The sequence below is a fragment of the Phoca vitulina genome, unplaced genomic scaffold, assembly GCF_004348235.1.
Source record: "Phoca vitulina isolate PV1807 unplaced genomic scaffold, GSC_HSeal_1.0 scaffold49, whole genome shotgun sequence".
NCBI lineage: Eukaryota > Metazoa > Chordata > Mammalia > Carnivora > Phocidae > Phoca > Phoca vitulina.
The window spans coordinates 4459883-4477780 of NW_022589752.1; the positions used below are offsets into that span (position 1 = coordinate 4459883).

The 17898-nt window shown below is 39.6% G+C and overlaps 1 protein-coding gene across 6 annotated transcripts in view; it reads right to left on the minus strand.

Moving 5' to 3' along the window:
- Positions 1 to 17898, minus strand: part of ITPR2 (inositol 1,4,5-trisphosphate receptor type 2) — a 493497-nt gene that overhangs the window by 63835 nt on the left and 411764 nt on the right. For all 6 annotated transcript variants that reach the window (XM_032432655.1, XM_032432656.1, XM_032432658.1 and 3 more), the window contains 3 exons: positions 16257 to 16421; positions 12852 to 13047; positions 8922 to 9014 (listed from right to left, as the gene is read on the minus strand). In XM_032432655.1, coding sequence (XP_032288546.1) covers positions 8922 to 9014; positions 12852 to 13047; positions 16257 to 16421 — 454 coding nt within the window. The remainder of the gene's footprint in view (positions 1 to 8921; positions 9015 to 12851; positions 13048 to 16256; positions 16422 to 17898) is intronic.

Sequence of the window (17898 nt, forward strand, 5' to 3'; positions counted from 1 at the left end):
GATAAGTGAGCAGAAATGTGTTTTTCTTGTTACAAGGCTAAAGAACCATAGTGGTGTCGAATTTTGGAATTGTGTAGCCACAGGCACAAATGTAAAAACAACCAAAGGGGAAAAAAGAAAAAGAAACAGTCTAATTTTGTCTACATGATCCATGACCAACAGCCTGTTTGGTACTTTGTTACAAAAAGGCTGATTTTCCTCTTGTGAACTGACTTTATTTTAACTTCACATGGATGGGAAGATCCTGATATTTTCCCTTTACTCAGAGCGGTTTCTTTTTAAAACATAAATATATACCTCAAGAGGAGGGCGGAAGTCAGAGATGGGTAGGCATGATGTTGCAGCATCAAAGCTAACAGCCAGGTCTGTGCCGGACCACTTACCTTCGAGGTGAGCCTCAAGGCACATTCTGATTTAGAAAGTAGAAGAAATAAGCTGCCTTTGGAGGAAGGAGAAATGGGGAAGAGGTGAGGCTTGTGGGGAAGAGATAAGGCAGGCAGAGAAAGCTCTGTCTGCAACATGCTAGTTAGGCCCCCGACACCTGAAGGTGGGTTCTAACGTGATGGCCAGGAAGAACGTGAAGAAAACTAGTTAAAAATGGGTAAGGGAATTAAAGGAATTTTTATAGAGAGATGTGGTTTTCCAGTAATGAGGTCATATGCAATATGTCTATATGCTACTTTGCCATGGTTAGATGTTCAGTCAAAGCAATCTTATATTTAGTGGCAGGATCTGCATTCATATAGTCAATCAGCAACTACCTGGTCATGTGACATAAATGTATACTGAAGACTTAACAAAGTGCCAGGTTAGTCAGTCCATAGAAGCCACACGAAAGTGCTCCCATCTCTTCCTAAGAATTTAAAAATGAGGCTGTTCATTCGTTAACAGGTGAGCTAGTAAAATCCACACACAATTCACGTGATTAGCCATTGTGAAATAAAATAGATTGGCTGCAAATACATCAAATGAGAGTATTGACTTTCTGTATAGCATGTACGCAGGGGGAGAGTGCCCAGGCCAGGTCAATGACAGCCACAGTCCCGTCAACCCACTCCGTAGGAATTGGTGCGTCGGCGTGCTAGTTTTCTACAGGAGCCTCCATGAGTTTGGTTAATAAGGCTCTATCTTTGTGAGATGGATTTACTCACAATACGTTAAGCCAAGTTCCCTTGCCTGCAGGCTAAAAGCCAGGCCCTGAGTCATAGTAGATTCACCTAAGTAAATGCCACCTTGTGGAGACCTACCTACATAACCAGCAGGCCTTCCCCATGCCAAACCTGCCTCAGTTCACTGTCTCCACAGACCCTGGGCCAGGTGCTAGGTAGACAGGTGGAAAGAGGAAAGTGTGGCAGCCCCTAGGAGATTTATGGTTTCCTAGGAAAGGTGGGTCAGCAGATGAACAAAGGCAATGTCCTATCCCAGGATACTGTGCAGACAGGATAGCGTGCATCTCACGGGGGCAGGGGGCATCAGGGATAGCATCTTGAAGAAGGTGGCACCTGAGTTGAATATTCAAAGAGACACATGCCTGGCCAGTAATATCAGCAAAGTAAGACATTCTAGGCAGAGAAAAGAGGATGAGCGTTTGAGGAACTACAGGTGCACTGGAATGACTGGGCCTTTGGTGCATGCAGACAAGTGTGAGAAGAGAAACAGGAAGGGACCTGTTCACTATGGAGAGACTCATACGCCTAGCTAAAGAGTTTAAACTTTATCCTGAAAGCCCAGGGGAGCCGCTGGAGAACTTTAAACAGGGGCAAGGTGGTTTATCATCTAGCTAATGAAATAGTATGAGATAAAACATTTACTTAAATAACAAGACAAGTTAACATGTGATTACAGCCACAGAAGTGGTGCAAAGAGATCAGAATAGAGAACATTTAATACTAGGGATAATGAGTGGGGAGTCCCTCTAATTAATGTAGACTCTGAGTTTGCCTCAAATAGTCAAGGGATTAAAACAGTAGCAGAGAGGCATTCCCATGGTATGGCCAGAGAGCGCAGGAGGTAGGAAACTCCTTCTTATATGATGAACATCAAATAAGCCAGCATGTAGAGGAATGGAAGATAAAGCTGGGGAGATAAACTGGGAGCTCTCTGCGAGTTTGGGGTTTATTTGGCAGGCAATGGAGCATCATGAAAATCTCGAGTTGGGGGTAAGGGGGAAATATTCAAAGCAGTGATTTCTGACAAGTGATCTAGTGGTGATACAGTAGGCGAATTGAAGAGGAGAGAATGACCGGAGATAGAAAGACTGCTTAAGAGGCAAAATGTGTGACAAGCCTCAACCAGGAGTCATGGCCATGAGAATGGAAAGGATGGATGAACAGGGGCTGGCACAACCCTAGGCCCGAGGGGGAAGGCAGGGTTACACATCCCGCTGGAGCTTCCGGCCAGAGCTGACTTGGGAATGGGCGGTCCCATTAGGCCACAGAAATGGACAACTGAGAAGGAGGAGCTGAGTGCAAGGTGTTATGATGAAGGCAAGGCAAGAATTTCAGATGATTGTAGGATGAGAAGATGAGAAGGCATTTTTCAAAGCTAGAGAGCACAAGAGAGCTGGGAGAGTACTGTGATCCAAAATTCAGGAAGAAAATAATGTAAAGATAGAGGAGATACCAAAAAATGTAAAAATTATGGGAAGAGTCAAAAGCAATGAGAAGCAAGAAAAGGTCTCTGGATTGAACATTCAGGTCATCAGGAGACGACAGGAAGACAGCAAATAGTGAAACAGAAGATGGTTGATGCAGAAATCGAAGGAGAAAGTGCAGGCCAGTTGTTTTATCGGAAACCCTGGTCCTGAAAAGGAGATGGATTCGTGTGGGCAGGTAACAAGAGTGCAGAGGAAGGTTCAAGCTGAGGCAGCAAGGCAGTTCCAGGTACAAGAACGAACAATGGGCTAGCTAACAATGGCAAGGGAGTAATGATGAAATCAGGTGGTTATAAAAGGAGTGAGAGAGGGGTGTCTGGGTGGCTCAGTTGGTTTGAGCGGAAGACTCTTGGTTTCTGCTCAGGTCATGATCTCAGGGTTGTGAGATCTGAGCCCTGCCGGCAGGCTCCGCCCTCAGCGGAGAATCTGCTTGAGATTCTCTCTCCCTCTAAATAAATCTTTAAAAAAAAAGAAGTGAGAGTGCATGCTTGCGTACAGGCGAAAGGAAAGAATTAGTGGAAATAGATGTGTAATGTGGACACATTTAAAAAAACTAAATATATATATACATGTAAGGAACTTAGAACGTCACTTGGCACATAGGGGGTAACAAATCTAGGTGTCATAATTATCATTATTACCGATAGATGGCTATAAAATCTTATGCAAAGTTATAGTTTTAACATAACCAACTTTATACTTGAACAAGATGAGACGAAATGATCTTCATTTTCAATTGAGCATTAGTAAAATAAAGTATCTTTTCTTAATTCATAACAGAAATTAAAGTGTTCTATACAAAGAAAGGAAAAAAAATATATTCTCTTGGCTCTGATCTGAGGTGTTGGCCTATGTTTTTTTGAATATTGGACATGCTTGAATAAGAGTATTTAATAATGCTATTTTTCTGCTTTAATAATTAAAGTACCCATTTTTTTTTATGATTTCTTAGAAACAACCGATTGCCACTGAGATATAGCTGAAAGTCCAAGTGCAACTGAAAACCTCTTGTTTGTTTTAAACTTTAATTCTAATCGATTCATTACGGAAATTCTTTTTTAAAAATGTTAACTAGAAAGAGAAATTTAAGATGCGGGGCACCCCGTGGGAAGCCAAAACACAGAGTGGCACCAAGGCTGATCAGTTTCAGCTATTCATCAGGCTTTTTTATTAAAGTAAAATACCAAAACGTATTAAATCTGAATGGCTCATACATGTGTGACATCTGTGAACTTCCTCCCTTTTCTGTACATTCAAATGACCCTTACTTAGAAAATAATTGTAACGATATTTTGTAAATTGCCTAAAAAAGGCCTCACTTTTCTAGAAAGACGGTTTTTAAATTTTTTTTTTTTTTGGTTCTTCTTTGGTAAGTGATTATATTTGTCTAAGAAGTCAGGTAGGTCTGCAGCAAATGAAATAAAAGTCCTTTTTATTTTTTTTTCTCCGGCCACAGTTGGTTGCCCGTTACCATGTGAATGTGCGGCTGCTGGGACAATGACCCTACCTGCGTCCGCTGGAGCTTCCTGGGGGACCAGGCGCTGGGCTCCCCAGTCACTACGAGGCTTGTTATTCTGCTCCTGTGTATGGGTCTGGGCCTTTGTAATGCGGACCCGCTGTCCACAAGGTAACAAACCAAGGCCATCACAAATGCACACTAGGGTTTGCAAATTAAAATTTAATTCTGGTCTTAGACATGGAAAAGTTATTTTTAAATCTAAGCATTCCATGCTGCACAACAAACACCAGGGGCAAGCTTTTCCTCTACCTTTGCGATTAAATATGTGTGGCCGAGGTTTAAAGGGGGCAAGGGCTAGAAGATCAAATCTGTGGAATTTTCAGTCAGATGAATTTTATCACTTACTGTATCAAACGCAAAAAAAGGGCACAGAGGAAAGAGTAGGTACATTAATAACAGGCATTCTTGTGGTTTCAAACACTGATTTAGGAATGACCCCAGGTGGTGTGGAGCCACTGCCAAAGCTCTGGCCCCCAACAGTGTCCCTGCCACACCTCCAGCATCGACATTCCTCCATTATCCTCTTCTTCCTCCTCTGGGAGCTTTCCTGCAAAATCGTACCTGCCTCTCCCTACGCCCAGCTCAGGCGGAGCCTAAAATCATGGAGACGTTGCTCCAGGGGTAATAAGCCTGCGAATATTGTCCCCATCTGCCCATAGAGAAAAGGGAAGTTCTGTTTCTTATGTAATATATTAGGTGAGAAATAGGTTGTAGAGGATTTTATGAGAAGCCTTTTATGAGTTTGTATTCAGAGTTATAAACCAGTCTCCAAACAGTCCTCGTGATGGAACAGAGTTTCTCAACCTCAACACCACTGACATTTTGGGCTGGAGAGTTCTTTGTTGAGGGGGGCTGTCTTGTGCTTTGGAGGGTGCTTAGCAGCACCCCTGGCCTCTAGTCACTAGATGCCAGAAGCATTCCTCCTGGAGTTGTGACAACCAAAAATATCTCCAGGCATCAATTGATCAAATGTCTTGAGATGGGAGAATGGGGCGGGGGGCGTGGGGGGTGGGAGGGATCAATTCCTGTTGAGAAATACATAATTGAGAATATTTATGTCAAAGTATTGCCTTTAGAAGATAGCATGCATAAAGAAAAGTTATCCAAGCATTCTAGTTGAAAGACAATATGATAGGCAGAATTTTAACAATCTAATTTTTGGTTAGGGAAGAAAAAAATGTACAGAGATTAATCCTTTAACTAGAGGACAATAAGACTTAGAAGACTAGAGGACAGACCTTGGCATCAGAGATCTAAAATAGTCTACTAGCTATGTGATCTTACTTAAAGTTTGTGTCCTTCGGTGTTTTTACCCATAATGTGAGGATAATTAGTAGTATCTATCTATCCTTGACATGCCTCAGGGCCCTCGCCCATGCTGCTCCCTGTGCCTGGAATGGTGTGACTGACTCCTTCTCGTGCTCCAAGTCTCAGTTTAAATAATCCCTCCTCAGAAGGGCCTTTCTGTTTGCTCTACCTACAGCCAAGCTCTCTTGTGATTATCGATCATGGCACTGCTGGTAGTACTCACCATATTTTATAACTTTTTATGCCTCCCCCTCCCTTACTATTCTATAAAGTTCCATCAGGGCTAGGATCATGTTTGTCTACTCAATACTATGTCCTGAACAACCAGCATGGGGGCTGGCCAATAGATCAGGCTGAACAGATTTTGCTGGAGGAATGGATGAATGAATAAAGGTTTTATGACAATATCATCACCATCACCCTCATCATCATCATCAAGGATTTGTGCTGAGTTGACTTAATGAATTTCCTGTTTTACAAAAATATTCACTTCATTTTTTTAAATGTTAAGATCAAACTGTCATAATTAGTAATAGCACATAAAACAATTACAATAGAATGTCTGGCTGATTATCAAGCCTAAGATTTCCATGATTGCACAGAGCTGGGCAGCCACATCCTGGGCTATGCACACACCATGTATAGCTGGGAAGATCTCACTCCAGGAGAGGAGGCTCTAGCAGTGACCTCACTGCGTCTTAGGAGCTTCCGGCTCCCACGCTGTGGATGAGCATCACTAGTGCATCTGCTGTGCGGGCCCCTGGGCCAGCCATCTTTACAGTCTCTGGCAGGAGGAACACTGGCTTTGTTGTTGGTTCACTGGCAAAGTAATATTCCTTTCTCAAAATCAAACTATAGTTAAAGTAGATTTGCTTTAAAACAAAGGAAATAATTTTAAGGTAATATTCAGAGATAGGAGAGCAAGGCAGGAATACAGTTACAATATCCTTGGGACCATGTTGTTAGAATATTTGTGCTAATGAGAAAGTACATTTTTTAACCTATTATTTTTCACACTCTGTTAAGGAGAAAGTGTGTCCAATTGAAAAGAAAGTAACAAGTACTGGAGACAAAAAATTGAAGTTCAAGACAGCCAAAAGATCCTAAGAGCTATTTAATTTTACCCAGCTACTTAAACTATACCCAAGTTTTTGCTGTGATATTTTTTTAAAATATGAATAATAAGAGGAGAGGAGCATTTGTAGACCTGAATTTGAGATTGTAACAGATTCTGCAAGCCGCTGACAAATGAGCTTGATGCTGGTCCCCAAGATAACACACCCAAATGGATCATTAAAAGGATAGTGTGGGAAGAAGGTGGGATCAAGAGGAGCCAGTATGGTTCACACTAACCTCAAACTGGGGATGTGACAGACATCGTGTTTCTGGGCTTTGGCAAGGAGGCTCTGAGGAGTCTCATGATTTTTTTTTTTTAAGATGGAGAAACATGGGTTAACTGATAATTTATTTAAGACAGAGTTCTATGTGGCTGAAGAATTGCATAGAACATGACTATGTCGGTCTGAAAGCATATTTCTAGTAGCATGCTCAAGAATTTGTCCTTAGCACTGTCCCATGCAACATTTCTAGCACCTTTAATGAAAATCTTCCACAGCAGAGGTTGGCAATTTTTTTTTTTCTAAAGAGCCAGATGGGAAATGTTTTAGGCTTTGTGGGTGACATAAAGTCTCCATTGCATCATTTTCTTTGAAGAAAATACTTTTTAAAAAGGTTACATCTAGTCTTACCCTGAGGGCTGCACAAAAACAGGTGGCAAGTCACATTTCCCTATGGGCCGTCGTTCGCCTATCCCTGTTCTATAGCTTATCAGCTTGAGGATGACACAAGAGAGAGTAAACATATTGCTTCATAGAATCAGGATCCATAAAGATACCATGAGCCCCATGGCACATGAGAACGGAAAGGGGCTTGAAACCTAGAGATCATCTAGTCCAAAAGGCTCCTCATCTATTCCTGGGACAAACTGGGATGGCCTTGGATTCTAGGTTGGCAGAAATATATAAAAATAAATGCATCGTTTTGTGCTTGAAATCCCAAACTCCCAATTACATGAGTACAGGATAGGCATTTATGGCTTGACAGCTGAACCAGTGAAGAATGGCATTTTAGCCAAGTCAGCCAAATATGGGTCAAGGGTATGGTGTGATTCCAAATTCCACTATCCAGAATATGATAGCACCACTCAGTTCCTTGCCCTGGAGTGTGACATCAAGAGTCACTGCTAGACTGTGTGAGGAAGGCTGAGGAAATTGGAGGTGTTTAAAGCGGAGGATGCATGTAACAGGATTTTAGAAATTGCAGAGCACAGTAAAGCTCCACAAGCAAGGAATGAGCTGGTTTGTTGTTTGGAAGCCTTGACTGGCTAGCCAGGCCTTAAGGGAGGAAAGAAGTCTTGGAGGCAGCTGCTCACAGTTCATAGAGCTGCTGGGGCATCGGGATGGAATGCACATGTATATATTTCTCCCTTTAGGTCATAAAGCAGGAAAGATTTTGTTTGTAGAAGGCACGATCCATTTTTCTTCATGCAACAATCCAACATCTCAAGAAAAAAGGAAGCTCGGGCAAGACGGCCCTTTCATTATGATCAGACGGATGTGCTCCCAGATGGCAGTGGGGGACCCCATCCTTACACTGGGCTTATTAACTCTTCCATCGCTCATCTTCCCCGAGTCCAATTGTGCCCTTCCTAGATGTAACATAGACTAAATCCACTCCTTTCTAATATATAAAACTCCTGAAATATTTAAAGATATATACTCCCTACATCATTGCTGCGGCTGGAAAGAGATCACTAATTCTTTCTACAGTTCATTAAATTTCACATATGCCATAGTTTCCAAACCATTGAGAACAATTTAGAGTTTAAAAAATTCTTTTTATGAGCATGGTTCCATTTGCTCCTTTGGAAACAGGGAAAGTATCATATTCTCTCTGTCTCTCTGTCTGCTCCTTCCCTCCCTCCCTCTCTGGGCAAACCATCTTGAACAAGGTCCAGGAAATTTGCATAACATATCTAAGACAGAGAGCTAGAAAGTGGGAAGCCCAGGATTATACCAAGCCTTTTGAGTTCTAAGCCTGTGCATTTCCTGATACTTTGTGATAGGCCATATAATTAAAAGGGTCTCCGTGTGGCATGGGTTTGCAATACGGTAATAGTATTTTTAGCAGCCGTCCCACAGGGTAAATCTGATTAATTCTCATGAATAGAAATAATATAAAGAATGGGGTGGGGGATACAAAATGACAGATATGGGAATCCTTTCTCTAGTTTGAAACTTTTGGGTTCTTTTACCCTCCATGATTCTATTTCAACCCACCACGAAATCCTTAGAGCCACTCCCTTAGCGGTAATAACATTTCCCAAAGAAACATAACTGCAAAATATCAAGTTTGTACTGTTCTGGGGCCCTTTTTACAGACCTGTATTCGAAGCGGGTATTGTGGGTGAGCAGTTGTCCTTTTTACATGTTTCCATCGTTGAAGTTAAAGTCATAGTAGGAAATTCATTACTACCTGGAACACACAAATTAGAATATGGTATAGAGACAAATTTGCAAATGACAAGAAATGAACATACGGTTACAAAGACATATAAACAAAAGGCACTACTACTCCAATGTAGCTGTGCTCCTGCAGTCTTTTTTAGTAAGTTGGTTTGGAACTCTGAACGCAGTTTTTTATATGGAAGCAATTTTATAACTAGAGAATAGGTTCACAAGCCAATCCACTAGAGGCCTTTTATACCTGTATTAATAATAATGTAGACCTTAACCACCACGTGTAATAGTGCTTGGATGGCCAAGTGCATTCAGAGTTCAGACCCGGGATGCCAGGAACACACCTCCCCAAAGCAGTTGGTGTTTCCCGAGCTCCAAGCCACTGGTCAGTCCCTACAGCAGGTGGAGACTTGTAGGTCATGGCAGTTCTAACAGTGAAGTAGGGGGCTCCGGGGAACAGGGTTTAAAATGCAAGAATCTTCTGCCAGATCCTACTCAGGATCTTTCTTTTCTTCCTTAGTTCCCAAAGATCCACCTGCTTGCTAGTGCACCACCTATTTCCCTGGCCAGAATGGACCAGAAGATAGTAACTTTCCTGTCTGGGTGAGAAGAACTTAAAACATTTTGTTGTGGTTGTTAGTAACAAATAGAAAGTAAAGACGTTCGTACCTCTCAAACCAACATTTCAAACAGAGTCATCAAGGAAAGTCCGTAAGACGGGGGACAGGAGCAAGTTCATTTTTATATACAAAGGGTTGAAGAAATATTCAAGTGCAAGTAACCACACCAAGGTTACCCTGATTCTTTGATGAGATGAAGGCAGACGTGGCAAAAGGGACCTAGAGTCAGGACGCGTGATCGGGCGAAGGACCAGGCAACCAGGACCGGGCTGTCTGCAGCACCAGCACTGGAGCTGAGAAAGACCGAGTCCACTCAGGGAAGGGAGGCCACACATTTGCCTCCATCACTCCTTGCCCCCTCACTGGGCCAAACTTGGGGGAAAGAGTGGTTACATCATTTGGTGTTGGAGTGGGTTTCTGGTGGTGAGGGAAAGAGAGAGAGAGAGAGAGATGGGGTTTCTGAGTGTGTCCTGGTGGCCATTCCCTTACTTCATATTTCCTGACTTCATGAGAGGCTCTGAGGGCATGGAGTGGAGGCCTTGCAGACTAACAAATAGGGAATACCAAGGGGCAGAGACGGGATGATACTTGAGGGGAGGAATTGAGCACAGTTAATGTAATATAGTGCATTAGGACAGAGAAGTGAATTTTAGAAAGAAAACAATACAAGGCTTTTTGGAGAAGGATCAACCTAAAGGAGACATGGAATTTACACACAGAAAGATGAGCTGCGTTGGCGGGGGAGGGGAAGAAGGTGGTAATCCCAGGTGCACTTTGTCTGACAAAAGGCACAGAGGCTAGCAAAGGCACAGACATGGGAGCAGAGTGACCTGAGCTCCCAGCCAGATGTTTTAAACCAAGCATCTCACAGTCAGGGCAGATCCCAGCAAAGTTCTTGAATCAATGAGAGACCCAATCAGAGCAGTGGTTAGAATGAATGAATCGGGCAGGCAGAACAGGCTGAAGGTGGGGAAGCCACATGGGATGTTCCCGCAGTCCTCTGGGAGAGCGGAAACGAGGATGGGAAACTGGAGGGTGGCACTGAGAATGGGGAAGAAGGGACACATGTGAGAGACACTGTGACCTCCGCTTGTCAACGGAACCTGCCCTCCAACTCCCTGGGCTTTTCTAAGACACGACTCCCTTCAACATGGTCAAGCGGCGGCTGCTTCCTCTATCAAGCCCGGTTCCACTGGTCCCAGAGGTAGGATCTACATTTTCCTCAATTCCCGATGCCATTTGCAAATTATCCATCCTCCACTCTCATAGGCACCTGTGATGTTCTGCGATTTACCTCTAGAACGCTCAGCCTCCCCTCTGGGCTCCCATCCCTTGGCTTCCTGATGACTACTTCCTACTCCCTGAGCAACTGCGTCCTTCTGCACTCCCTAGACGTCACTTGCTACCTAAGCACGTTATCCGCGATAATTTCACTCCACTTTGGGAGTCAATAGCGTTCAATACTTGAAAAAATAAACTTTATGCTATTTATCAATAGACATACTAGATGGCATTACAAATTAAATTAAAAATATTATGAAAGTAAGGGTGCTTTTCCCAGGGCACGATATCACATTCATTCTCAGCCGATGCAACAAAAATTCTCAATCTATGAAGAATCCAAGAGTTTAACTTTGTTAGCTGTTCTCGTATACTAGATTTTAATAGTATTTACGAATGCTTTCTCTTATTTAGCAGTTTTTTATATAAATATGCATATATTTAATAAAGATCTTGACATTCTAGGTCTAATGTTGCCTATTTTGTAAGAAAAAAGAGAGAAGATATTTTTGTATTTCTAAGGAAAATATATTCATAATGACACTAACTTCCTTTTTAAATAACACAAAAGTACTACTAGATTCATAAAACAATAACTATTGTACACATTTGGATTCAGGAATCATGACGCTTCAGCTTCAGACTCACCCTGTATTGAATAACTCAATGTGATCATGCTAGTAAATAATAAATAATTAAAACTTGAAGATTTTTGAGAACAGATAGTTTATGATTCACAGATAATTTGTGAAAGTTGAGTTTGTGGGGGAGCTATTTATGGATAGGAGCTTTTCCTCCAAATATTTACACCTGTAAAACTCCGGAAAAAGTAACATTTAAGGGAGAACAGGAAAGGCAGTAACAAAATATTTCACATTCCTCTGAATAAAGACTAATACCTAGGTATGAAATTCAGTCTCAAGTTTAACAACTGAATCTACGTAGATGACATTTCTATTCTGTGCTTTGATCACTTAGACTTAATGATAGATCTAAATGCCATTTAATTACCCCATATCCTAAGAAAGATACTACTATATGTCATCAATTTAATAATCAAGAAATGTTTGTTAAAGGCAAGAAAGACTACTGTTTATAAATCACCACTAATTAAATCATACCTTTAAATGTAATGGCTTGAGGGGAAAGTAATTTTGTGGTTTCTATTCTCTACAACTCATAGGCTACAGAATCATCCAGAGAAACAAACAGCAAAGTGCAGAACTATGATTTGTATCCTGCTTTGGAAAAAGAGTAATGAAGAAATTTAACCCGAATGACAAAAGGTAGGCATGGGGGAAGAAGAAACCATTAGAAAGGATGATAAATAAAAATTCAAAGTAAGATGGAAAGATTAAACCCTCACACCACAAGAATCACAGGAAGTGTAAATGGGTGATTCCTAACCAGTGAGACAACAGAAATAAATATCATACATTGTGACAACACATACTGATGAATTGAGCTCCTTAATGACAGTATTCTGAGCATTTTTGCTATATCCGATTTCTTACTACCTGATGGTTTCTAAATCAAAACATTTACCATTTTCAATTCTTAAAGTATGGTAAGTATGATGTACTGTGAGCAAACATATATGGAATAATGGTTGTGAACGATGCTAGATGTTGTTCTTGGGGGAGACAGGGAAAAGAAGAAGAGAATCCCAAAGCCATTATCCTACACTGAAGTTGTTGACTGGAATACAATCAACATTGTTGAAAATCCTTATTGAGACAGAGCCCAGATGATGTTTCTTATATCAGGATGTTCCTATACCCATTGACAGCTGAAGAGTATTTCACATTCATGAGCTCTCAGTGAATAAGAACATGTTTTCAAAGGAATGAAAGAAAGCATTTCCTCCATTAGTGTTTATCTGTAATTCTCTTAAGCTGTGTACAAGTTGTATCTGCCATCAGAGAAAGCTCATGTAGTGGTAGTAGCAATACCTGTAATAGGAGTTCTGTTTTTCAGCCTATCCACCTCCATTGTGAAGTCATCCTTCAGAAAAAGGAACCCAATAATGGAAAACAGGTAGACAAGGATGAGAGCCAGAACTGCAGTTAGAATAATGGAGCGGCCATTCCGTGTGACACTCTTTATGACATTAAGCAGAGTCTCTTCTCTGTACACCAAATCAAAAAGCTACAAAAATAAAACAAGGAAAAAAATGCAGTGACGCAAAAGCTGAATAAACATAAAAGGTAATTACAAATACAGATGCAAGCCATTTTAGTTTACCTGTGAAAAAAATAACAACCTAACTGATACCTTAAAAATACGCCAAAATACATGTGTCTTCTACAGTTGGAACGTATTAATAAACTGTTTTTCAATAAAGATAACTCTAACACAGCATATAATGTGCATCTGTTGGTTTCATAACCAACATAATTTCAATTTTGTAAGATACAGAAATAGCACAGCTTCAAATTTGAATTTAAAAAAATTATAATACTATACTTAACCAACTTAGCTACTTATTCCTTATTTTTATCTTCACTGATATTCTGCAGTTGCTTCTGAAATACGTAAGATGGCTAAAGTGAAAATGCAGAATTATGTTTACCTAAGTAATGGCTAATTGACAGAATCATTAGGTGTTATTGCTTAATCAAGAAATTAGGGGTGAAATTACTAGAACAATGTTATGAGCCTGCTGCAATAGAAAAGATGGGAAATTAAAAAATATTTGAGAAATAGAAGCACTTCTCTTTACTAAAGGGGTATAATGAGGGCAAAACCTATTACTTTAGTATGTAATTTTGGAAACAGAAGCAAAATATAAAACACAATTTTTAAAAAAACTTTCACTTCCTCTAATGGGTTATTACCCATTTTGTGTTTAGTAGCAGAAAGTCTCTGCACTAGTCTAGAACCTAGGTATGTGTTTGCTCTCTGGAGTCAACACCAAGAACAATTTTATTTATTGCTATATTATTAAGTTGAAATTATACATTAGGAAGTACATGTTATATTATCAAAGGCTAGTTAAAAGCAGTAAGTGAATATTCACTTAAAAAGGCACAAATATCTGTTTGGAAATAAACAGTATTTTAAAAGTTGGAATAATTAAGGTTTGTCTCCTACTATCTGTGGGAAGTGATTAAAATTTCTGAACTGGTTGAAACGAGGCATTACCAGTGTCACGAGCTCCTGCAGAAACACCAGGGCTTGTCCTGTTTTTCTGAGGACTGAGTTACTTTCCAATTTAATTTCAGTCTTGCCAATAATTGCCATAAAGATATTACCTTGTTTGCTCACCCTAGGAAACTGCTATTTTATCATGATCATATGCAAAAGAATATGTTTAACTATTTTGCTAAGTGCTTATCTTCTGGAGGGAGCAACAACTTCTAGAAACAAAGTCAATATTTCTCAGGAAAGACAAATTAATTAATGCAAATCCAACTTCCAAATTATGACACTGACTCATTCAGCTTACTTAACAACTTTGGTTGACATAAAGGGGATTTTCCTTTACTTTAACTCAACAGTGACTTAAAGAAAAGGTCTGGAAATGGGCTCTAGGTCACTTCTGAATGTTTTCTAAAAGTTTATAGTATTCAGGAGCCCCATGGGATGCTTGCTAAAAATGCTTATTTCTGGACCCCATTCCATAGCCCTGGAATCAGAATCTTGAGGAGGCAAAAAAGGTGTAAGACACTGGACAGGTTAATGGTTCTACTTATTTCTGAAAGGAAAATCTAGAGTGTGGTTTTTATTATTTTGGATAAAGGACTGGTATTTGTGGATATAACTAGAAATACATATTCATGTATTTTTTTAAATATAAAACATATTTTTAAAATATGCTTAAATGCCATGTTGGCATTATGTCCATTATAATTTCCTCCTAATACTCTATAAACGTCAAAATGGACAATATCCTTTTCACCAACAACCCAGTGAAAACAAATTAGCAGCACTACTGTAAGATTAGAACAATAAAAGACAAGAGGAAAATACAACTAGAAAATTAGGTTAAGTAACATAAATTAAAAGTAACATTATTATCAATAGCTCATGTAATGGTTCAAATACACCTTTATTTTGTCAATTGCCTTTCTTGGAAAACAGAAAGATTTAATACATCATTTCACATGTTTTTCATATTATCTCTCTAATGAATCTTGATAGTATGAGTCTATCATACTATCTCTACGCATTTTATAGACGTTACAGAATATTACATGTCACAAGTCAGGTCAAAGTGCTGGGTGTAATGGGACTTCATATATCACGGGCATGTTTTTAAAAATGGATTTTTTTGTGGTAAATTAGAGCAGAAAGGGAATTCATCTGGATCCCTGGAACAGTAAAAACTCTATTTTTGATTGTTGGATCATCTAACTTAACTACCTAGAAGATAATTTTGTATCAAAGTATAAGGGACAAATCTATGCTTCCTGGGGGCTCTTTCAAATGCTTGACAAGTAAATGGAAAATCTGCCTCTTTTCAGTCTTCCTACCTGGGTTTGCTAGATAGGTAACAGGAAAGCGGCAGGCGATGGATTTGTCCCTTGTGAGCGAAGCAGACACGGTCAGCATAATGTTTTTAGATCTTCAACTGAGGTTTCAGGAATTATTTTATTGGGTAGTGGTCTCCACTGCATGTCAACCATGGGTTGGAGATATAAATAAATTGCTCCCATGGCATCATGATGCTAACCTGGTAGTGCTTTGGGTTTCAAACATTATCATGAATTTATATTGCCTCCCTTCCTCCTAGTTTATGGCTATAGAACAGTCTATATGTAGGAAGTAAAACTCATAACCTGAAGAAAAAATCTAGAAGAAATGTGAAAGCCCGCTTAATGAATTAGACACATGTAGATAAGCTTAACAACAATGACACATTAAATCTGAAACCAAGATTTCAAACAACTCAGTATTTTTGCGAGGTTGGCAGTTTACTCATTTTACTTATATGCCATTCTAGAGTTACAGTAATATTTGTTGTTGTGAATAAAGTACAACGATTCCAGGGCTAAGAAAACATATCCCCACTTTTTTTCTCCTACACTCTGTTGGAGAACCTCTAAGTGTAAGGGGAAGGAAGGATTTGGCTGAAACCAAAAAGCAGCTGCTATATGAAGCCTGGGTCAAGAGGTCGGGTCGTTGGTGACTTCTCAGGGAGGAAATAAAGAGTTCCACCACCTATGTGGGTTCTCAGAGGAAGAGAGGAAAAATAATACTAATTCCTGATTTTCCTAGAAATTCGAAAAATAACATAATTTGTCCTAAATGTCAGGTCCTGCTTAAAAAAAAAAAAATCAAAGGAAGAAGCATAAGAAGCAGCACCATTGTGTTATTTTTTCCAGCGGTGATTGTCCACATGGAGAAGTACTCACCAGGAAGCTATAGAAGAATTCATGGACAAAGAGGCCCAGCATGCAAACCAGGACGTAGGCCACGTGGTAGAGAAAGGCCATATCCAGGATGACCGCTCGGTAGCCTCGGGTGAAAGTGCCACGATTGCCCACAAAACTCACCAGAAACACTATTTTATTACAAAGCTGCAGGGAGGAAAATATTAGACTTTACTGTTTTATTTATCCCCGAAACTCGTGTAAATAGCAGTCATTGACAAAACCTAGCATTCACAAAGTCTGTGGTTTTCTTTTATCATTTTTCATCTGGTAATTTTTCGACATTGCTTACAAATCTGTGTGTAAACATAAAACACCCCAAAGTTGTATCATTTGCAGTTCCAGGAGAAAAGAGGAGGATGATTAAGGGTACCAGCTATGTAATCGAGGCAGAGCTGAATTTAAACCCTGGCTCTCTCACTACTGTTGTACAAGGTCATGCAGCAGCTGGCCTTGATTGTTTCTTTGGAAAAATTGAAGCAAAGGGATTTCAACCTTATAGAACTCTTCGGAGGATTAAACAATTCATAATGCGTATGAAGCACTTAGTACAATGACTCTTTAGATACTACCCGTCATATTTTCCATATTAGAAGTAATAGATATAATATTTTTATTATACTGGAAATGTAACAGAAAAATATCTTTTCAGAAAATATCTATCCTTCATTTTTTCATCCTAAACTTTCTCTCCTGAATATTATTGTAAACAAGTAAGCCATTAAAAGTGATTTTTTTGCATTTAAATACATAAAAATATAAATATACTTACGTAATTAGGTTAAAACAAATATAATGCATGCATATATTTTCTTTCCTTTTTTTAAGATTTATTTATTTGAAAGAGAGAGAGAGAGCATGAGTGGGAGGGGCAGAGGGAGAGGGCGAGAGAATCTGAAGTAGACTCCTAGCTGAGCATGGAGCCCGATGAGGGGTTCGATCTCATGACCCTGATATGATGACCTGAGCCGAAACCAAGAGTCAGATGTTTAACCGACTGTGCCACCCAGGCGTTCTGCATGCATATATTTTCTAAGCTGCACAGGTGGTAATTATTCAATAAACATTTTGGAGTGTTTATTATGCTTGGTGCTATGTATTTATATTAAAACTATTTAAAATTGCCCTTTGTGGCATGATTTTGGAATATTGAAATGTACACAGAGATTCTTTGGCATTAACAATGATCTATGCAATGATTTCCAAAGAACACAGTTATCATAAACTTAGTGCCAGATATTTGGTTCTAGAGTCACTGCATTATTTATAAACTGAAGAAGCCATTTTGCATCTTAGTCATCATGGAAACAATTACAGATTTCAAATTTCAGTTCTTCTAAATTGTTCCCTGAGTTCTTCAAGTTATCTAGTGGCACTGTATTTGTCTTTACATGTCCAAAGCTAACTTTGGGAAAACACGTTGTCCTTTGCAACAGTGTTGATTTTTATATATATGAAAAGAGATTGCCTTGTGGAATGATTTTAAATAATGGGCAGAAGTGAAATTTGAGAGGTTGGAAAAACCTTTTCTTTCAACTTTCTGAAGTTCAAATCAATAAATAAATGAAAAATGGGTTAACATTGCATGTTGTGAAGATAGCCAAACCAAATCAACAACATAGAA